Genomic DNA, 23,573 nt, shown 5'->3' with positions numbered 1-23,573 from the left:
GCGTGTTAAACGCAGTCTTCCACTCATCCCCCTCTTTGATGCGAATAAGGTTATACGCCCCCCGTAGATCCAATTTAGAGAACCATTGGGCCCCCTGAACCTGATTAAAGAGATCAGGAATCAAAGGAAGGGGATACTGGTTCCTTACCGTGACCTTATTCAGGCCACGGTAGTCAATGCATGGCCTAAGACCCCCATCCTTCTTCCCTACGAAGAAGAAGCCAGCACCTACCGGAGAAGAAGAGGGACGAATGTAACCCTTGGCCAGGGATTCCTGGATATACTCCCTCATGGCTTCACGTTCGGGACAAGAAAGGTTAAATATCCTACCCTTAGGAAGCTTAGCTCCTGGTACCAATTCGATAGCGCAATCGTATTCTCTATGAGGCGGTAATACTTCGGAGGCCTCTTTAGAGAAAACATCAGCGAAGTCCTGAACAAACTCGGGTAGCGTATTCACCTCCTTAGGGGGAGAAATAGAATTAACAGAAAAACATGACGTACAACATTCATTACCCCATTTGGTTAGCTCCCCAGTATTCCAGTCAAACGTAGGATTATGCAACTGCAACCAGGGAAGACCTAGAACCAAATCGTACGATAATCCCTGCATCAATAGTACAGAGCATTGCTCCAAATGCATGGAGCCAACAAGGAGTTCAAAAACAGGGGTATGCTGTGTAAAATAACCATTAGCAAGAGGAGTGGAGTCGATACCCACTACCGGAACAGGTTTAGGCAAATCAATCAGAGGCATAGCGAGAGACATAGCAAATTCCACAGACATGATATTAGTAGAGGACCCTGAATCCACGAAGGCACTGCCGGTAGCAGACCTACCACCAAAAGAGACCTGAAAGGGAAGCAATATCTTAGTACGTTTCATATTTACGGGAAATACCTGTGCGCCCAAGTGACCTCCCCGATCACTTAGACGCGGGAGCTCTCTGACAGCATTCTTACGCTTGGGACAGTTGTTTACTTGATGCTTGACATCCCCACAGTAGAAGCAGAGACCATTCTTCCTGCGGAATTCTCTACGTTGTTGAGGGGACACGGAGGCCCCGAGTTGCATAGGTATTTCTGAGTCTTTAGGGGAGAAACGAAGCAACGGGACTTCGGGAGGCATCATGGGGGAGTCGGAGGAAAAAACACATAAACGTTCACGTTGTCGTTCCCTGAGACGTCGGTCAAGTCGTACCACTAAAGCCATAACCTGGTCTAAGGAGTCAGAAGAGGGATAACTAACTAGCAGGTCTTTCAGGGCATTCGACAGACCCAACCTAAACTGGCACCTTAAGGCAGGGTCATTCCACCGAGAAGCTACGCACCACTTCCTAAAGTCAGAGCAATACTCCTCAACAGGTCTCTTACCCTGACGTAAGGTCACCAGCTGACTCTCGGCAAAGGCAGTTCTGTCAGTCTCGTCATAAATAAGTCCGAGGGCAGAAAAGAAACAATCAACGGAGGAAAGTTCAGGGGCGCCAGGAGCCAAGGAGAAGGCCCACTCTTGGGGCCCTTCCTGGAGCCGGGACATAATTATACCCACCCGCTGGCTCTCAGAACCTGAGGAGTGAGGCTTTAAGCGAAAGTAAAGCCTACAACTCTCCCGAAAGGAGAGAAAAGCCCTCCGGTCACCTGAGAACCGGTCGGGCAACTTGAGGTGGGGTTCAAGGGGTGCGGTGAGGGGAACTACCAAGGTAGCATCAGGCTGGTTGACCCTCTGAGCCAGGGCCTGGACCTGTAGGGAGAGACCCTGCATTTGCTGAGCCAGGGTTTCACGGGGTTCCATAATGGTGTCAGGGACCAGGGTAGACTAGGTATAGGGCTTGTGAATTTGTAATGGTGGGGGGGGTAGGGAAACGGACAAGTGAGCCCTAATCTACCCGCCACTCTGTCCCTGCCTACTTGCAACGACCCGCCCTAGGCGACGGGGTACAACTGGGCGGCGGTCCCTGCGCTCAGTAAGTGCATGACAAACACGACAAACAAACAAGGGAATACAAGCAAGGGAAATGGGCAGTTGCTCGCGGAAACACCGTGAGCAACAGAGTAGTGAACGAGCCGAGTCAAGCCAGGAGAGTGCGAGGTACAAAGCGAAAAGCAGAAAAGTAGTCGGTAAGCCGGGGTCTGTATGGAGCAGGATCAAAAAGTAGCAGGAGCTGTAGCTGGGCCAGGAAACCTCAAGGAAAGAATTCACAAGCACAGATGGACAGGAAGAGCAGGCTTAAATAGACCGAGGGCGGGAGCTAGCTGAGTCTGGCCAGGTTGCGATAGGCTCTCCCACTCCTAAGCCTGCCAGCCTGAGTGGAGGAAGCTGGTGTCTGTCTCAGGGATGTACACTCAGGTGTTGACTGATTAATTCTGGGAATTAACCCCGAAGCAGTGCCTGGCAGATCCTTTACACTCGCTGTGTGTGCAGTGAAAGAAGCGGGGCTGGAACAATGACGCTGATTGGTCACTGATTGGTCAGCGTCATACACTCCTCTGTACAACGCCCAGTTGGTAAAAAGTAAAAACACACCCAGTTGTCTATTAAGTAATTAGCATAAATCTAAAATTGTTTATAACTTGGTCAAAATTGATCGTTCTTCAAAATAAAAACCACTGCTGTTATCTACATTACAGCGCCGATAAGATTATGTAGGAGATAGGGCACTTTTAATCTGGTGACAGAGACTCTTTAAGAACTCTAGGGTGCAACCCATCTGGTCCCGGGGCCTTGTGTACATTTATTTTATTGAATTTAGCTTGCACCATATCTACAGGGTGGGCCATTTATATGGATACACCTAAATAAAATGGGAATGGTTGGTGATATTAACTTCCTGTTTGTGGCACATTAGTATATGGGAGGGGGGAAACATTTCAAGCTGGGTGTTGACCATGGCGGCCATTTTGAAGTCGGCCATTTTGTATCCAACTTTAGTTTTTTCAATGGGAAGAGGGTCATGTGACACATCAAACTTATCGAGAATTTCACAAGAAAAACAATGGTGTGCTTGGTTTTAACGTTACTTTATTCTTTCATGAGTTATTTACAAGTTATGGGTGACATTATGGGTGTCAGGTCCGAGCATTCCTAGATGAACAGTTTCCTGGAAAGTGGATTTGTTCGTCGTGGGCCAGTTGAATGGCCCCCTAGGTCTCCCGATCTGACCCCCTTAGATTTTTATCTTTGGGGTCATCTGAAGGCAATTGTCTATGCTGTGAAGATACGAGATGTGCAGCAACTGAAACTACGGATACTGGAAGCCTGTGCTAGCATTTCTTCTGCGGTGTTGCGATCAGTGTGTGAAGAGTGGGAGAAGAGGGTTGCATTGACAATCCAACACAATGGGCAGCACTTTGAACACATTTTATAAGTGGTCAGAAACTTGTAAATAACTCATGAAAGAATAAAGTAACATTAAAACCAAGCACACCATTGTTTTTCTTGTGAAATTCTCGATAAGTTTGATGTGTCACATGACCCTCTTCCTATTGAAAAAAACTCCCATATACTAATGTGCCACAAACAGGAAGTTAATATCACCAACCATTCCCATTTTATTTAGGTGTATCCATATAAATGGCCCACCCTGTACATTCATCCGATTCAGTATATCAACTGATATATTAACAGCACTGGCACCGGCTACATCAGCTGCTCTTTCTTCTGTTGTATATACAGAGCTAAAGAACCCATTTAGTAACTCTGCCTTCTCTTGATCCCCTGTGACCAACTCCCCATTACCACTATCTAGGGGTCCTACATGTTCAGACCTTGGCTCTTTTGCATTTACATACTTGAAGAATTTTTGGGGATTTGTTTTACTATCCTTGGCCACCTGTCTTTCATTTTGTATTTTTGCTGATTTTATTACATTTTTACATCGATTATTAAGCTCTTTATAATTTTCAAAGGCTACAGATGTACCCTCAGATTTGTATTTTTTAAATGCCCTTTTTTTGTCATATATTGCCCTTTTTACAGAAGGTGTAATCCATGTGGGGTTTAATTTTAGTCGTTTATACTTGTTACCTATAGGAATAAATTTTGCACTGTAGATTCCCAAAGTAGTTTTTAAAATCTCCCATTTATCATTTGTACCATTATTTGACATTAGTTCTGCCCAGTCTATATCCTGAATTGCAGCCCTCATCCTGCGGAAATTGGCCTTCTTAAAATTAAGTGTTTTTGCCCTCCCAGCCTGTGTTTGTTTTTTACAGTATATGTAAAATGTAACTATATTATGATTACTGTTACCAAGGTTTTCACGAACATTGACATTCCCAACAAGCTCTGCATTATTAGAAATGGCCAGATCCAACAGAGCTTCACCTCTAGTCGGGTCTTCCACAAACTGACCCATAAAATTTTCCTGCAACAGGTTGAGGAAATGTCTCCCCTTTGCAGTTGAAGCCGATCCATGACACCAATTTATATCCCGGAAATTAAAATCTCCCATTATCACAACAGTACCCGCCTGTGCAGCCCGCTCCATCTGTTTATATATTTGACCTTCTATCTCTTCAGTTATATTGGGGGGGGTCTATAGATTACACCAAAAGTAATTTTTTCAGTGTTTACCCTTTGTAATTCCACCCACAAGGTTTCAACCTCCTCACAATCTTCACCCACTATTGTCTCTTTCACACTCACCTTCATATCACTTCTCACATACAGACATACATCACCACCTTTATATCACTTCTCACATACAGGCATACACCACCACCTTCATATCACTTCTCACATACAGACATACACCACCACCTTTCCTATTTGTCCTGTCTTTACGAAACAGTGTAAAACCCTGTAGATTCACAGCCCAGTCATGAGAAGGGTCCAGCCATGTTTCAGCAACACCAACTATACCTATATTTTCTTCCAGTACCAAGGCTTCCAGCTTCCCCATTTTGCTTGCTGGACTTCTGGCATTTTAATTTTCATTGCTGTTTTGTAACAAAAGGATCTCTCTATCCTGTTGTCTAGTCCTCTCCCCACAGTCTGTTTCTCCCCTGGCTTCTTAGTGCAGGCATTAAGTATTCATCCTTTGCTGCCACTGCCATGATTATTTTAGAGCAGCCCCTGTACGTTTCCCCCTGAACTCCATTGTATTCTAGAAAGGGGATAGTGCTGTGGTGTTGAAATCTCGACAGCACTAGGAATTTCTTATTGTATTATAAGGACAAAGGCAGTAAACTTTTCAGAGTATACAATATCCAAAATTATCCAGAGCGTGGCAAAACTACAATTATCAACATACAACACAATATCATTTCCAGTTGTGTGTAGAGTAATTATAGATTTCCGCTTTTTATCATTAATATTATATCCCCTTCTATACATATTTAAATAAGGGGGTTTCCTATTCTATTATTTAGCAGCAGTAATGCAAGAGTTTACATGTTGTGTATATGTCACAATTCTTATGTTAGGACCTATATTATAGAGCTAAGGTTGGACAGCATAGAGGCGGGGGGGTTACTCACTCAGTATCCCCCACTATGTGTCAAAACAGAGAGCTGCTAACAAACAGCAATCTTGCTAAGAATAGCTGCTATGTAATACTATATTTCCTCTACAGGAACTGTTGCATGGGAATTCTCAGGTGACGGCACCTGAAGGGAGCAGCTGATCGCCATGGTGAGTCCCATGTTGAAGGGGTTGTCTGTGATGAGACAATCCCTAGAAGGGACCATAAGAATTGGATTATCAATTGCAAGTTCCAAATTGGGATATTCGTGTAGAAGTGCACAATCTTGTGTGCGACCCTACAAAGGCATAGGAGTGGCAGCATCAATAAGCTAATGTACAAATTTATATAAATATTTAAAATGAAAGCATTTATGTAACTGTTTTATAGCAATAACACAATATACAAACTTGAAAGACGCTACAAATCAAATATAATGATAAAATGACATACAACATGAGCTGCTTAGTTTCCGAATAGTCAATTATTTCTCAAAGAAGAAAAACAAGATCCTAATAAAATCAAGTGCCTAATGAATTGTTAGAAAATCTCATGCCCAAGCTGCAGAAAAAAAAACGTTGTGCAGAAAGTGTTCTGTGGTGCGACTTGCAATTCCGGAGCATGTCAATTTATGCTGCGGGTTCTGTGCGGAGATACTGCATACCGCATAAAAAAACAGCCCATCGGAACAGAACGCTATTTTTCCCATTGAAATCAATAGGCAGATGTTTGGAGGCGTTCTGCTTCCAATTTTACGGCCGTTTTTCGGGCGTTTACGGCCCGAAAAACGTCAGAAAAAACTCTGTGTGAACATACGCTAAATCCTCTGGTAAAACCACAGCGTTTCCACAGCAATATGCTCGGCAAATACACACTACTTGCTGCGGATTTCTGTCAACAGATTTATCTGTGTTTCTTTTAGGGTATGTGCACACGGTAGCAGGCTTTTACGTCTGAAATGACAGACTGTTTTCAGGAGAAAACAGCTGCCTCGTTTCAGACGTAAAAGCTCCTCCTCGCATTTTGCGAGGCTTCTCTGACAGCCGTAAATTTTGAGCTGCTCTTCATTGACTTCAATGAAGAACGGCTCAAATTACGTCTGAAAGAAGTGTCCTGCACTTCTTTTGACGAGGCTGTATTTTTACGCATCGTCGTTTGACAGCTGTCAAACGACGACGCGTAAATGACAGGTTGTCTGCACAGTACGTCGGCAAACGAATGGGCAGATGTTTGCCGACGTATTGTAGCCCTATTTTCAGACGTAAAACGAGGCATAATATGCCTCGTTTACGTCTGAAAATAGGTCGTGTGAACACAGCCTTAGATTCCGCTGCAGATTTTCTGTTGCAGAAAATCTGCAGTGTATTCTGTGTGTGGGAACATATCCCTAAGGCACTCCAGACGTGGCGGAAATTTATCACTGCATATTTTGCCACAAATTTGCGGCAATTACCCAACGAATCTGCAGCAAATGTGCATATTTGACAGTTTGTTCAGACGTGGCGGATTTTGCAGGGCACTTGCCACAGATTTCAGTCTTTCCGTTGCAAAGGCTGAAATCTCGACAGAAAATCCGCTGCTTCTCTGCAACAGACTGTACATGCTGCATAATGTAAATTCTGGACTGCAAGCTGGTTTCCGCACTATTATTTTCTGCTATGTCTGCATTAAATTAGCTAAAAAGCAAAAGAAACCACAGAGAAAATAAGTGCTGCGGATTTCCACTGTGGCCTGTCCACAGCGGAATTCCGCAGCAAATCCGCATTGTCTGAACGTGCCCTTAGAAGTTATTTGCAGTACTGCTAGAAACCTATTCCAGCCAGCTTTGTGTTAGCCACCTACATTCCTTGTACAAGGCTAGAGCTACACCTAGGTGGAATTTATTACTTAATCTACGTCAGTTTTCTGGCATAGAAAAGTTGCAATATGCGCCAAAAATGTGTAACTTTTTCCACCTCCTTCGCTACTTTTAGAAATGTGGGCTAGGCTTATCATAAGAGGGCTGGGCCACCCACAGTCTGACACATTTACTATAATTTGTGCCAGAAGCTGGCATAAATGATAGCGAAAATCTACACCAGATCGTAGCTCTTTACCAAGTTTTTTTTTAAATGCTACGTAATGGTATTTCTGGATTTCTGACCTTGGAAAACATTGAAAAAAATTTGAAACATTTGCTTTTTAATGCTGCCTCCGCCACTTTTAAAGAAGCGGGTGTAGCTTGGCGGAAGGACTTAAGGCCACTGCAGCCCAATAAATTTGCTATAATTTACGTAAGAAAACTGGCATAATTTATAGCGCAAATCTTCTTCAGTTTTCAGCTTTCTGGCACATGGATGACTAGAGATAACCCTAATTTATCAACTGGTGTGCACCTCTTAATAAATTAGGGCCATTTTACTGCATCATTTTTTAGATTAGGACTGGTGCATGAAACGCATGTTTTAAAAAATTCCCCCCAATAGATTTTGGATTATCTATAGAAAAAAGTCTTGCTAGAAAAATTCTAGGTGTGGTCCTAGCCTCACATCTCTCTTACTGCCCTCAGAGTAAAGCCAGATTTAAACAAACGCATTTGTTTTACGTGTGGCATCAGTATTTTATGTCAGTGTTGGTGCACAATTTATTATTTTTTTTCTCAGCCTTTCTGTAAAGAGTTTGCCAGAGACAGGTTCTGTGTCGACACCCGGGGTTAATCAGCCTTCATCAGCTCCTAGGTCTGCTAGAGTGACGCAATCTGTTACCACTCAGGCTGGCAGGCTAAGGACAGGGAAAACCTATCACAGCCTGGCCTGACGGTTCTAGCTCCCGCCGTTGGTCTATTTATACCCTCACTTGCAGCATGTTCCTTGTATGTGATTGTCTGGTTTCTTGGCTCTGCGATTCCTGTTATTTACCTGATTGTCTGCTGTTACTTATTGACCCTGGCTTGACTGACTATTCTCCTGCTCTGATTTTGCTACCACGTACTCTCCTGGTTTGACTCGACTCGTTCACCACTGCCTGTTGCTCACGGTGTTCCCGTGGGCAACTGCCCCTACTTCCCCCTTTGCTTCTGTGTGCCCTTGTCTTGTGTTTTCTGTCTTGCACTTATTGAGCATAGGGACCATCGCCCAGTTGTACGCTGTCACTTAGGACGGGCCGTGCAAGTAGGCAGGGACTGAGTTGCCGGTAGATTAGGGCTCACCTGTCCGTCTCCCTACCCCGAGTCATTACACTTTCTTTAGCAACTTTTGCGTGAAACTCGGACAGCACACGGATGACGACCGTGTGCTGCCCGTGATTTTCACGCACCCATTGACCTCAATGGGCGCGTGGTCCGCAAAAACTGACTAGAATAGGACATGCCGTGAGTTTCACACAGCGGAAACACGCTGCGTGGAAAATGACGCATGTCTGGATAGCCCCATTGAATTGCATAGGTCCGTGTGCTTTCTGTTTTTTTAAGGGACACCACACGGGCATATACAATGACCCAAAGGCATAACTTGAAGCTCCTGGACCTCAATGCAAAATCTGTAACTGGCTATTACAGTTGTATATGTCTGTCTATACGTTCATATGATGTAAACAACAAACTCTCTGAATCTGTTGTCTTTGTTCATTATCCGATTACGATTGTCCACATATATGTCTTATACATCTTTTTCTTTTTTCTTTTCTATGTCATTAGGTAGTGATAAAATAGCAACAAGCTGTTATTGTTGCTGCCAGGAGATGTTGCAAGGTCACTTAAGAGCAATGCAAACTACACAGTAAACCTCATTCTCTGGGATTCACATCCAAATCCATAGAACTACCACTGCTTCCAGCAGTTAAAGGTCAGTATTTTTGTTCAGTTCAACTTCACTCTGCAAAAATGTGATCAAGTTGTACAACCATATATAATTATGACTGCGGGCAGTTTTTGTGTGTGCACGGTTGTCTATTCTGGTACTGAGCAGAATAATATTGAAAAGATAAGACTTGGAGATGAGTTAAAAGCTAAACTTCTGCTGTGTTTAACCAGAAAGGAAAGTATCATCAGACAGTAATAATTGACGGGTATGACTGACTCAGCCGCTAAACTCAGCTTTCTGGGTGTTACATGCTGCATCGCATTAATTTAAAATGAATATATCAACCAGTACATGAGAAGAATATGATTTTGATTTATAATTTAAGCAGCTTTCTTTAACACCAAAGAGTACACAATGCAGCAATAAAGGGGGTTCTGGTATTATATGAAGATAGCTTCATTATTGTATAATGAGAAGTTAAACAACATTCTCGTTATCAAGCCCTACATCTGGTTGTTGTCATTGAATGGAAACATTCTTTTTTTTTACATGCAGTGGCCTAGCTAGTTCGTGGCGCCAGGGGTATGCTAGCTGGGTCTTTTTTATTTATTTTTTATAATTTTTTCAATTCAAAAAAGAGGAAAAATATAACAATAGAAAGTAACAAAAGAAAGAGATATAACAAAATATCAAAAAGAAAACAGAGACAATTAACATATCCCTACCCTTCTCACATCCCACCCTCTTCAGCCACCAGGGAAAACCAGATTTTCTACCTCTTCTCAAAGAGAATCTACATTCTGGCAAAATCGATGTAATCTGTGACATCGCCATAATAAATGCATTAAGTCCGCCGACAGTGGCGGATTAAGTAAACCATGGGCCCTGGGCTGTTCCACAAGCTTGGGCCCCCTTGTCCACCACCGCCCTGCCACGTCATGTCTATATTAAACACCACCTTTCTGTGTGAGCATTGACAAATGAGTGCTACGATTCCCCTTGTCAAAGGGCTGTGTCCCTACACACTGACAGTCTCCAACCATCGCTGACAGTATCACACTGTGTAGGGACACATCCTCCTGACAAGGGGAATGGTAACACGCATGTGTCTAATAGTCCTGGGTACACAAAGACTTTATGTGGAATACAAGGATTTCCGATAACAGACATGTCAGGAGAGATGACAGATAAATGCAACGACTCACAGGAGATGTCTTCACTGATAGGTCGTTCTCTTTTCTTCTTCATCTGACACAGACCGCTATGGCGACTTCTCCTGATGACTGCAGAGTTTCCTGATGAGACATCTTTTCCCCTTGATTCTGTAGCCATTTTCAGCGTCTATAGCAACATAAAAATTCAGAAATAAACACCATAAATTGTCTTATACCCCAGACCCCTAAGCAAATTAAGACCCAGGCCCATACATTAACTCAAACCAATAAATTCAGTCCCCAAGAGGTAACTAAACTTTTAAAAAACATTTGGCGTGTCATAGTGAGAGTGATATGTCAGAAGTTTTGATTGATGGGGGTCCCAGCATTGAGACCACCACCGATCACTAAAACAAAGCAGCGGGAGTGCCCGGGTGAGCGCTGTTCCACTTAATTTCTGATTGTCTTTCCTCGGCGCGGTGTACGGACTCATAGACTTTCTGTTGTGCCCATACACCGCATGCTCGGCTATCAGAGGAAAGACGATCAGAAACAAAGTGGCTCCTCACTCACCTGAGCGCTTCTGCCACTTTGTTTCAGCGATTGGTGGGGTCTCAGTGCCCGGACCCCCACCGATTAGAACATTTGACATGTCACTATGACATGTAATTTTTTTTAAAAAGTTTCGTTAGTTACCCTTTAAGCAGTCAGACACCCCTCCCCAGTGCATCTGACTGACTGCTGAGTGCCCTATGGGAGGGTCTAAGTGTCTGACACTTAGGGCGGATTTACACTAGCGTGTGCGTTTTGCGCACGCAAAAAATGTGGCGTTTTGCGCGCGCAAAAGGCACTTAACAGCTCCGTGTGTCATCACCATATGATGCGCGGCTGCGTGCCTTTCGCGCAGCCGCCATCATTATGACACTCTGTTTGTATGTTTGTAGCACCTGGTGCTTTTCTGTTTGCAATCATAGTTATACTGCTGTTGAGAAAATCACGCACGTCCCACGGAGGTGCCTCCGTGTGGCATGCGTGATTTTCACGCACCCATTGACTTCAATGGGTGCGTGATGCGCAAAAAACGCAGAAATATAGGACATGTCGTGAGTTTTACGCAGCGGACACACGCTGAGCAAAAATCACTGACAGTCTGCACTGCCCCATATACTTGCATAGGTCCGTGCGAGGCGCGTGAAAAGCACGCGCGTTGCACGGACAAATTACACGTTCGTGTAAATCCGCCCTTATGGCTCTGGGGGGGAAGGAGTTATTCCCCTATAGAACCCTGAACAGTCAATCAAACGCTCTGACCCCCCCCCTGCAGAATAATAACTACTGAGGGCTCCATGGGGGAGATTATACTGCAGGGGGGGTTCTGAGCATCTGACTTACTGCAGAGGGCTCTATGGGTGGGAAATTATTTTGCACACAAAAAATGTGAGATTAAACACCCTATATACAATTCACACTAACACCAAACACTATATATTCAAACCACACACACTATATAGACTTACATTATAGACACTATAAACACAGCACACACTATAAACACAGCACACACTATATACACAGCACACACTATATACACAGCACACACTATATACACAGCACACACTATAAACACAGCACACACTATATACACAGCACACACTATATACACAGCACACACTATATACACAGCACACACTATATACACAGCACACACTATATACACAGCACACACTATATACACAGCACACACTATATACACAGCACACACTATATACACAGCACACACTATATACACAGCACACACTATATACACAGCACACACTATATACACAGCACACACTATATACACAGCACACACTATATAGACTTACATTATGACACACACACACACACACACACTACATAGACTTACATTAGACACTATATACACAGCACACACTATATACACAGCACACACTATATACACAGCACACACTATATAGACTTACATTGACACACACACACACACACTACATAGACTTACATTATAGACACTATATACACAGCACACACTATATACACAGCACACACTATATACACAGCACACACTATATACACAGCACACACTATATACACAGCACACACTATATAGACTTACATTATGACACACACACACACACACACACACTACATAGACTTACATTATAGACACTATATACACAGCACACACTATATAGACTTACATTAACTAACACACACACACACTTACCAGTCTCTTCCTCTGCGGTGCTTGTCTCTGGCAGCCTCCAGGACCTTAATCATGTGACTGTGACGTCACCACAGGTCCTTCACCCTCTAGTTTCAGTTTTGCCGTTATCAGGCAGCTGCTGGAGGTTTAGACAGGAGGGACAGTGCACAGCAGCACAGAGGAGCAGACTGTCAGCGAGACTCCAGCACCTGCCCATCACAATCTCTGACAGTCTGCTCTTTACAGCTGATGTGCTGTGCCCCTGTTCCCTGGCCGCAATTGACTCCCCCTGCACATTCCCCCCGCCTCTAGAATGCGGCCGGCAGCAGCAGCCCTGGAGAGTTTTGTTTCACTTGTGTGCGGTGTGGGAAGCTATGGGCCCCCCTGCAAGCCTTGGGCCCCGGGCGACCGCCCGAAACGCCCATATGGGGATCCGCCACTGTCCGCCGATGATGCCTTGCAACGAGGACAGTTCAAATCTCCATTAATTCCCCATGAAGATGACAATTTCAAAGTTAGATAAAACATATAAAATATAAATAACTGTAATGTAGTGAGGGATTGTGGGTTATTTTACATACAGATTTCAGGGCTGTAGTCCAATCTGATTCTGACAATTCTGGACAGATAACTTTCCACTTAGAGAAGCCCCTACTATGGGGGCCTTGGTCTCTATTCGCACGAGCAATCTCCACATTCCAGTTGAAAATATTAGTAAAAGGAAATCATAAATTGGTAAAGTAATGGAATTAAAGTTATTGTTTGGCAGATATTTGGATTTGTTTTAGATATTTGTGGGGTGAAAAGGTTAATCCTTCCCTTTACAAGTGGTTCTTTAATAATCTTAATAATCAAAGGTGTTGTAGTTTTAACAGATTTATTATGGTAGATTTTCATGCATTAATTTCTGTGCAGTTGTAATCCGGAGCTGGTGATCTAAACTTTCACAGGAGTTCTCATCAAATCAGGTTTTGCCAAAATGACTGTCAGCTGTTAGCTTGTCCTGTCGTGCCGCTATGGGTCTCTGAGAGGTTAATCTCTGCCACCCACCTACCCCGCCTATTCACCTGCACGTGGTTGCACCCGTTGCTTCGGAACTCCGTTAGTCCTCGTGGCCATTACACTACTACACAGATCTTGACTACCCTTGTCTGCAACCATGCCATGCCGTACATCCACTTTCAGATATGCAGGAGGAGGCTCACTACTATTGAACTTAAAGAGGTTACTTGGTACATAAATTTGTAGGCAGGACTAGTCACTGTTTACCTTTATGCCCCAATAGTCGAATCTCTCTTTACATCTGGAAGGTTAGGCTTCCCAGCAACCCTCAAGTCAGCCAGGACGGTGGGTTAGTGAGGAGGAGGACTGCCCATTGGACGCATCTCCCAAAGTCCAGCACATTACACTGGCCACAGTTTAGTGTATAAGGTAGGATACGAAGAAGTTGTCATAGGCAAAACCCAGGGTCGGGCTAAAATTTAGCGTCTCGTATAATTTTAATGGATATAAACGCTTGTGAATTTTGACCTTTGTGGCTGGAATAAAAAAAACTTTCTTTCTGTTTGAAATTAATGGTTTGCACTATCTTCTCTTGCTAATTCCTATTTTAAGATCGTAGTACAAGCTGAATCAGGAATCTACTTATATTTACAATATAACGTGGACCCAGAATCTTGAGTATTTGTATGATTACTAATGTATGAAGCCTAGACAGAGGGGCCGCTGTGGATATAGTGTTTTTGGACTTTGCAAAGCATTTGACACTGTCCCTCATAGATGTCTAATGGGTAAATTAAGGACTATAGGTTTAGATAGTATAGTTTGGAATTGGATTGAGAATTGGTTCATGGACCGTATCAAGAGAGTTGTGGTCAATGATTCCTACTCTGAATGGTCCCCGGTTATAAGTGGTGACCCCAGTGTACAGTACTGGGACCACTATTATTCAACTTATTTATTAATGATATAGAGGATGGGATTTATAGCGCTATTTCTATTTTTGCAGATGACACCAAGCTATGTAATATAGTTCAGTCTATGGAAGATGTTCGTGAATTGCAAGCTGATTTATACAAACTGAGTGTTTAATGCAGATAAATGTAAAGTTATGCATCTGGGTACCAACAACCTACATGCATCATATGTCCTAGGGGGAGCCATACTGGGGGAGTCACTTGGTGTGAAGGATCTGGGTGTACTTGTAAATTATAAACTAAATAACAGCATGCAATGTCAATCAGCTGCTTCTAAGGCCAGCAAGATATTGTCGTGTATTAAAAGAGGCATGGACTCGCGGGACAGGGATATAATATTACCACTTTACAAAGCATTAGTGAGGGCTCATCTAGAATATGCAGTTCAGTTCTGGGCTCTAGTTCATAGAATGGATGCCCTGGAGTTAGAAAAAAATACAAAGAGGAGCAACGAAGCTAATAAGGAGCTTAGTGAATCTAAGTTATGAGGAAAGATTAAAAGAGCTAAACCTATTTAGCCTTGAAAAAAGACGACTAAGGGGGAAATGATTAATTGATATAAATATATTAATGGCACCTACAAAAAATATGGTGAAATCCTGTTTAATGTAAAACCCCCTCAAAAAACAAGGGGGCATTCCCTCCGTCTGTAGAAAAAAAGGTTCAACCTGCAGAGGCGACAAGCCTTCTTTACTGTGAGAACTCTGAATCTATGGAATTGTCACCGCAGGAGCCGTCACAGCAGGGACAGTAGATGACTTTAAAAAAGGGTTAGATCATTTCCTAGAACAAAAAAAATATTAGCTCCTATGTGTAGAAATTTCTACCTTGCCTTTTCCCGTCACTTGGTTGAACTTGATGGACATGTGTCTGTTTTCAGCCGTACGAACTATGTAACTATGTATCTATGTAACTATGTATCTATGTAACTATGTAACTATGTGTCTATGTAACTATGTATGGTAGCTGTAACATAAGGATGTGATTTCCCATATAATTCATATTCAAAAGCTGCATTTTGCATTGTAGTAATGTGGGTCTCTATGCCCTTTCCTATTCCATTTCTGACATTAATAGGCTTGGCTGGAAGGACAAACTCAATCCAGTGTAATTTAAATCTAACATTAGCATTTAAAGTGCTAATTTGATTTAGCCATGTTATTCTTGCAAATCTTGCTCTATGTATATGTCCTGTAGCAAATCCCTATGGCTTGTCTGTGGCCAATTTTCCAATCATATCATTGTAAGCCGGGGCTCGCTATTGAAAACAATGATATTGTTAGCCATTGATTTGATTGCTGCATTTTTATTCTCAAAATTGAAGCTCATCAATGCTATTAAAAGCAAAACCTCATTGTAGAGGAAATTGTAGGGTATGGTGGGGTGATTCTAAACTGCAGTTTGGCTGTCAAGATAATAGGCAAGTTAAAGTAAAGATTCACCTAACAAAATGTGTGCAGAATTCAATCAGAAAGTAATACAAAGAAGTGCCAGGAGGACTGTAAACCAACAGAAAATGATTGTTTTTTTTACATTCCAAGCTTTTAATTGCTGATTTTTGTCATTTGAAATAAATTGTAACTCAATACAATTAAAATTAATGGCTCATTGTTTTTATGAAGCGTGTTTTCTTCTTGACCGCCAAGGTAATTAAAAATATCTTTCCTAAATGAAATCATGTGTATACTTTACCAAGACATGATGTTAACCCTTATGCAATCTCTGGGAAAATATCGCTGTCCATGGTGCTGAACAGAATAACCTGGCAGTACAGTGTACATTGTTGCATAAAGATGTTTCAAATTATTAAAATTACAAGTTTCCTATGTAATAATTTTTTTAATAGATGTTCATTTTTTAGTACTAATTTCTGTTAAAAGTTCTCCCCTCTTTGTCATCTATTGAGTAGGTAAATGACACAGACACATTTACCAATCAAAGCACGGAATGGGAGTGTCGCACCCACCATATCCCACATCTTTTCTGAACTATATCAACTGTATCTGGCGCAGGAAACTTTAAATCAGTCACAAAGGACTGTTGGTAAAATTATTGGAACCTTAACCATTTATTTAATGCAGTTATTCCTAAACGATGGGATAATTGCAGTATTATATGGACCCACACTTGGTTTATGTTATTTGTGATACAGTACTCAGTAAATAGTACTTTGGAAAAGCTAGTTATTAATGCTACAATTACATCATCAATATTATTGAAAGACATACACACAGTATTTTTACCATTCTGAATAATGGTAAAATAAAATAACACTGCTAGATGTCTCTGAATGTTACCAAGTAAGAAATAGGATTAAGTTGTCATACTGATACTGTACATTGAAGAAATTGGTTTTGCTACTGACAATTAAACTATATATCTTAACATATGTGATGTAAAGGCATCATAAACTCCAAATCACATTTTAGAGAATGTGGCTACATGACCAAAAGACAAAACAAACAGCTGTGTTAAACTGTATCCCTCAATGTTATGAGACCAAGGCAGCAAATTAAAGGGCTATACCTTAATTAACGTTAATTGATGCACAATTTATTTTATACTGTGCATATTTTACCTTTCTAAAAATTGGCATGTTATGGTTTATGTATGTCAAGTGGAACACCACTTATTACAAAGCAGTATATAACTTATACCGTGATATATTATTTACAAAGGTGACCTAAAAGATTCCGCTTTCATATAATTGGAGGTCTTATAACAAAGCATATGTAGTGCACCCATTTGCCAGAAGATACTCTTGAGAGCTACATGGAGGGGGAGAATGTTTATTCCTAATCTAGACAGTCTCTATAGATGATATCTAGTATATGGTTGAGCACTGCCTATTTACAGCCACATTCTCCAATATCAGCTTACTCGGACCAAAAAATATTATATAATAGAAGGTACAAACGATAAACTCGCTCAATTATTTGGCCCGTATATAGAAAACCGTAAAACCCTTTAAGAATCAAACTATTGTCTAATGATAAAATTGGTAAAAGTGAACTGTGAAAGTTTGAAGCATTCATCATCATCTGTGCATAGGTAATAATTATATCGGCCATTTTCGGACTACAGTTATTATCAGTGACCATTATAATTATGGCTTTATTTCTTACAGCACTCAATCATTATTTTCCATGTACAGTAAGTAGTTGGGGAAAATATACATACTTTAAAGTTACTTTGTTATTGTCTCACTGTCTCATTTCATTGGCACTTACTGTGCTGGAACTTGGCTTTGATTTTCATTTTGGATTCCTCCTTGTCCAGATTCCTATCCCACTCAGCCCAGCGTTTGATTTGCTCTTCCCTCATCTTGTAGAAGAGAATTTGTTTCTGCTCCTCATTGAGCTCCGCAAGAAGGTCAGGATCAATGTACATATCCCTTAGAATCTGTTGCAACATGTTGACCTAGAATCCTCTTTGCGATGGATCAGACAAAAACAAAACTTAATTTCACCAAACTCCTTTCATTGCTTTGTATAGGGAGTCAGAACATAATAGTTGCAAGAAGATTAAAGGTGCGGGAAACAAAGTGCAGGTCGATAATCTTTAGTAGTGCTTGCATGCAGCAAATTCTGAATAAATATGTACCAGACCTAACAGGAAAAGATATGTAAAGGCTCAGCAGAGCAGCACACGGAGTTTTCGACCCTTTGCTATGGTTGATTTGTTTCTGGCTTTGAAGCAATGTGTACTCAGGATAACAATGTTTTGAGTGATGTCATGGTTAAAAGTAACAGCTACACCAGCAATATCCATGTCAAGGCTGTTCGGCCTTTGAGAACTGATCTCTGGTGACAGACAGGAAAGCTTGGTTTTGTTCTGAGTGCCATTCGATTACAGCACGGGGGCAGCTTGGTGCTAGGCACCAGGGTATGAGGTTTCACTCTTTATTGATTAACCGTTCTAATGCTGAAGAACTTGTAGCATAAAAGTAGCATACTATGTGAGCTACCATGCATAAAAAAACGCATACGGTATGTGATTCATCTTAGAAGTTAAATATTACCTGGAAAAGAGGCAAATAGCACATTTAATTTTTTAGGAGGTAAAAATGATTTCACCTTTTTAAAGAAGAGATAAAACATCCGAGTACTTTCAGTGAAATGCAATCCCTAAATGCTGAATCCAGGAACCACTGCTGCATGTATTCATGTACATTCATTTATACAGGTATAGCTGTATGTCTTTGATAGATGCATTGAACCTTATGTATTAAAACTAGTGCAGATAAAAACAGCAAGTGTTGCCCATTGCAACCCCAAAAAAAAAAAAAGATGAATTCTGTCTGGTTGCTAAGGGCAACTCCTCAAATTCTTGCCTGTGTAACATTGGGCTGGGGCCTACGCCAAATACGCTGTGAGGGCGCAGTCATCACCGGAGCCAGGCCTTACATTCTGTTCCGAGCACCATTTGATGTAACCGAGTGGTGATGCAGGCCACTACTACCAAAGTCTTCACAGATAGGGAGATCCCTGATATCCAATCCCTCTTCTCAAACTTTCTTCTGGATACACACCGCTTCCTAAACAACCATAGCCTTATAGAATTGTGAAAATAATTTCCTCTTATGACATTCTTCCCCCAGAGGACTCCTTTTCTATGATCTACACAGGTTTACTTCCCAAAGGAGTTCCCAACAATCCAAATACCTTCTAACCTGGGAAAAGGAACTGGATACATCCTTCTCAAGAAAAGACGCAGCCTTTATCTTAAATAATTCACATGTTTTTTTCAAGATACTATAGAAAGCTAGATTTATGTATAAGCTTAGCTATATCCCCTCTGATAAAAAGTTTGTGCTGTGCTACATACACAGGCATTATGTCACACATCTGGTGGAGCTGTCAGAAACTATAATGCTACTAGAAGGAGATTACAGACTTTACCTAAATAATTTCTAATCTGTCTAATCACTTTCTGCCCCTCTCGTGCTTTCCTTAGCACCCATGGACTCCATTTACCATAAAAAAGATGACCTCATTTCTCAAATGATTACGGTGGTAAATTACTACTACCCCAACTTTTGACATTCCCCAAAAAGTGTGTTAAAGAAAATGTTGTTACCATTATTTCTATGTTTATTTTTTATCGTACTTGAGCTGACCATGAGACTGATGTGTCTATGACATCAATAGTCAGTGAGACATCCCTCATCTGCAAGCCTTTTTTACTACCCTTATTATATAATTTCCAATGTTATACAGTATATATTCATATATAAATTGTATTTTGTTTGTGGAAATAATCCTTGTAGTGGATTTTACGCTCTTAATAAAGTTTTCGCAGCATGACTTCCCAGCTCTCCTTCTCCGCATTACTGAAGCCCTAATATGTTGATATTTGCACTTAAAAGTTTGCCCTTTGCTCTTTTTCCCTTTGATTAAGATGTTTCTCTACTTTTAGCTATCCAGTTCGGTTTAACAAGCACAATATTGTGTGTTTGAATTAAGGTCAGATGCGTTTGTAGAAGAGGAAAAAAGTCTATTATTTAGCTACTAAATCATAGCAGAATTGCTGGCACTAATCAATAAAACCATTTATTGTCTGACTAATCTGTTAACAATTTGCCTGCTTTTTTTAGTCTAAAAGACGCATTGACTTTGCTTTTCTAATAGACTAAGTTATGTCAGGAAGAGAAACAGCAGAGTTAGCAACACCACCAGGGGCCAGAACTAACATGAGCCTTATAGCAGTACAATTGTGCAAGCAGCATATCAGTGCCCATAAAATAGTCCAAAGCATAGTAGTGCATATTAACATTCCTAACTGTATTGCTCATTATTACGGTTTTCTATATTTGCTCTTTGTGCCCATAGATAGTTCAACTTCCAGCAATAGTGCCCATAAGAAATATCACATGCTCTTTTCAGCGGCTTTCTGCTCTAGATTATAGCATCCTCGGTAAGATTCCCCACCATCCACAGGGCATATGAACAGGAGATGTCAAGCCCTGTCAGTAGATTAGTACCACAGTTACTTTGTACAGTTGGTTTGGCACTTCAAGTTTTCATGTCTAGTAAAACTAGATACTGGGCCATTATAATGAGGAAGAAGGAGAGCTTTAGCATGGGGCCTACAATCGGGAATGTCATCAGGGCAGTACAACTGCTACTCCCATAAGGGGCTAGGGCACAAACAGAAAGAAATTGGCCGCCTCTGCTGCCACTGCCCATTCCTGCCATCCATAAAAAATAATTATTCTCAGCGGTAGTTAGTTTGGAGAGAGGAACTGGCCCCATTATATTGCTGGGCCTGCTCAATTCTCCAAAATAACTACTGCTGGGGCCTGGCTTCTCTTGAAGGTGCCCAGAAGTGAATAGGTGCCCAGAAGTGAAGAGGCAAGAGGTCCCCAGCCGGCAGGGAACAGAACATAGGGGTCTCGTCTGGGGTCTGAATTATTTTTTGGGTGCTCTGTTCTAGGGTTTAAATAAATTTAGGAGTGTGGTCTGGGATCTGAACTAATTTGGGGGACTTGTCTGGAGTCTGATTGGGGGTTTTCATTTATTTAAGGAGTTGGTCTGGGGTTTGAATTCATTTAAGGGATTGTTGGGGGTCGGAATTAATTTTGACATTTGGTCTGGTGTCTATGTAGATGCCAAGTGTGAGGTGGAGGCAGAGACTTTACCCAGTCATGCCGCAGTGGTGGAAGCCGGTAGAGCCTGCAGGAACCAGAAGCAGCAGTCAGAACTGCAAATTGTTGAGTGGCTGCGCTGAGTAAAAGTTGCAGCTTCAGTGCAATGATTTTTTTTAAGTTACCCCCTGCACACCTACTGTCTTCCCCTTGGCCCCCCACTGAGTCCCTGCCCACCTATTCCCACCCCCTGCCCCTCCACAGAGTTTCTGTCAGGGGTCATCTCTCAGCAGGCACCACTTTCGCCCCTGCCACTTAATTTGCCCTTTCCCTTCCAGCAGAGCCCTACTTTCTAGTCTCTCCCCATGTCCCAACAGAGCCCCTTCTCCAATGTCCGCACCTTGCTTCTCCACAAAAGACCTGCCAGTCTGCATCTCACCCCTGTCCTCCTGCTAGTTTATGTTGCTACCCCTTCCCCCATTCCCCGGTAATGGCCCAGATTCCTTGACTGTTTGGGGCCCAGATATTCCTGATGGGCAGATCCAGCAGCCAGCACTACAACTTGGTGAGTGATTGTACTGTGCAAAAGCAGCAGCTTCAGTGTGATGATTTTTCTATATATTGCTGCAAGGCACATCTATAGTCACCCCCTTGGCCCCTCACTGAGTCCTTGCCCACCTGTCTCCCTCTACAGAGCCCTTGTCAGGGGGATGTTTCCCCCTGGCCCCATTCTCCTGCCTCAACCACTTTCTTAGCTCCCTCCACAGAGCCCTGCCATCTAGTCTCTTCAACATGTCCCGACAGAGCCCCTGTCTACCTACTGTCTCTACCCTGCCTCTCCACAAGGCCCTGCCAGTTTTCTTCTTACACCTGCCCTCCCCTCTTGCCACTTTACGTTGCTGCCCCTCCTCAGTACTGGAGTTGGGAGGCCCCGACTTCTTGACTGTATGTGGCCAAGAAATTCCTGATGGTGGTCCTGCCTACAACTTATACAACTTGGAATTAAGCTAGTATTGACCGTGAGCTAGTAAATATCATGTTAGAAATGCTACTTTACACTCCTTCCCTACTACACCCTTTTTCTTGACTGATGATCAAATCAGACTATTTATGGCTGTTCTGGTAATTTATGGTCACCATTTGCCAAAATATAGCCATTCAAAACATTGGTTGGGGGATAAGGGAAAATGTTTGTTTTGGGTTTTCCCCATTTAATGCAATGGGGAGGTAAAACCCGCAACAAATGAGCAGCGTTTACGCAAATACAATTGACATGCTGCGGAATAAAAAACCGCACTGCAGGTCAATTTCTGAGCTTTTTTTCCCCACTTATAATTTACGCAGCGTGTGATGAGAATTGTTCACATCTATTCTACTCTGCTGCTACTGTATTAGGGCTTGTCCACACTTAACCGAATTGCTGCGTATTTTCCGCCCGTAAAATACGCAGAATACAGTAGTGGCAAAGTGAATGAGATTTACCAAATCTCATCCAGACGCTGCGTAAAATTTCCAACCAGACATTTTGGAAAAACGCAATTTAGAAAAAATAAAAATCTTATACTTGCCCAGAATTCAGTTTCTTAGTCCGGGCCGGCCTCCAAGGATGAGGTTTCACCCCATGTGACTGCTGCAGCCAATCACAGACTGCAGCAGTCCTATGGGATAAAATGTGATCCCAGGGCTGCACTGTAGCGACGCTATGTAGCACTATATAGAAGGGGGGAGCACAGTGTGGCACTATATATAAGGAAGGGAGCGCTGTGTGGCACTATATATAAGAAAGGGGAGCGCTGTGTGGCACTATATACAAGTGCTGTGTGGCTCTATCTATAGGGGGCTGTGTGAAGCTATCTATAGGGGGCTGTGTGACGCTCTCTACAGGGGGTTGTGTGTGTGGCACTATCTACAGGGGGTTCTGTGTGTGGCGCTATCTACAGGTGTGTGTGTGTGTGTGTGTGTGTGGCGCTATCTACAGGGAGGGTGTGTGGCGCTATCTACCGGGGGTGTGTATGTGGCGCTAGCTACAGGGGGCACTGTGTATGTGGTGCTTTACTTTACAGTGTGGGACACAATATTTATACAGGGGCGCAGTGCATGGTGATATTATATTTAAGGGCTGCAGAAATGGGTCATGGCCAGGAGAATGTGCTCTGGACCGGATGGAGAAGAAAAGAGGAAAAAAAACTACTAGCATCGGAGACGTCATCACCTGTGAGTCACTGGATCTGTAGAGAACCTGTCCCCTTTCCTGACATGTTTATTATAGGAAATCCTTGTATTCCAAATAACGTCTTTGTGCAGTCCAGGACTGATAGAAAAATTGGTGTTACCAATCCCCTTGTCAGGAGAACGTGTCCCTACACAGTGTGATACTGTCAGTTTGTAGGGACAC

The 23,573-nt window shown here is 42.4% G+C and overlaps 1 protein-coding gene across 2 annotated transcripts in view; it reads right to left on the bottom strand.

The window, feature by feature from the left end:
• The window catches only part of SH2D4B (SH2 domain containing 4B), a 156,727-nt gene extending 138,524 nt beyond the window's left edge, over positions 1 to 18,203 (bottom strand). The window contains exons 1-2 of one of the 2 annotated variants that reach the window (XM_075842800.1): positions 12,638 to 12,715; positions 10,447 to 10,582 (exon numbers count right to left, since the gene is read on the bottom strand). In XM_075842800.1, the coding sequence (XP_075698915.1) occupies positions 10,447 to 10,573 (127 nt within the window). In that variant the 5' untranslated portion in view covers positions 10,574 to 10,582; positions 12,638 to 12,715. Of the gene's footprint in view, positions 1 to 10,446; positions 10,583 to 12,637; positions 12,716 to 17,822 lie in introns of those variants that run through there. The other variant, XM_075842799.1, reaches the window with a different exon arrangement.
• Between the last annotated feature and the right edge of the window lie 5,370 nt (positions 18,204 to 23,573).

Source organism: Rhinoderma darwinii, chromosome 11 (genome assembly GCF_050947455.1).
Source record: "Rhinoderma darwinii isolate aRhiDar2 chromosome 11, aRhiDar2.hap1, whole genome shotgun sequence".
NCBI classification, from domain to species: domain Eukaryota; kingdom Metazoa; phylum Chordata; class Amphibia; order Anura; family Rhinodermatidae; genus Rhinoderma; species Rhinoderma darwinii.
Note: the sequence above shows the minus strand (reverse complement) of the source record. Positions and strands in the feature narration are given on the sequence as shown.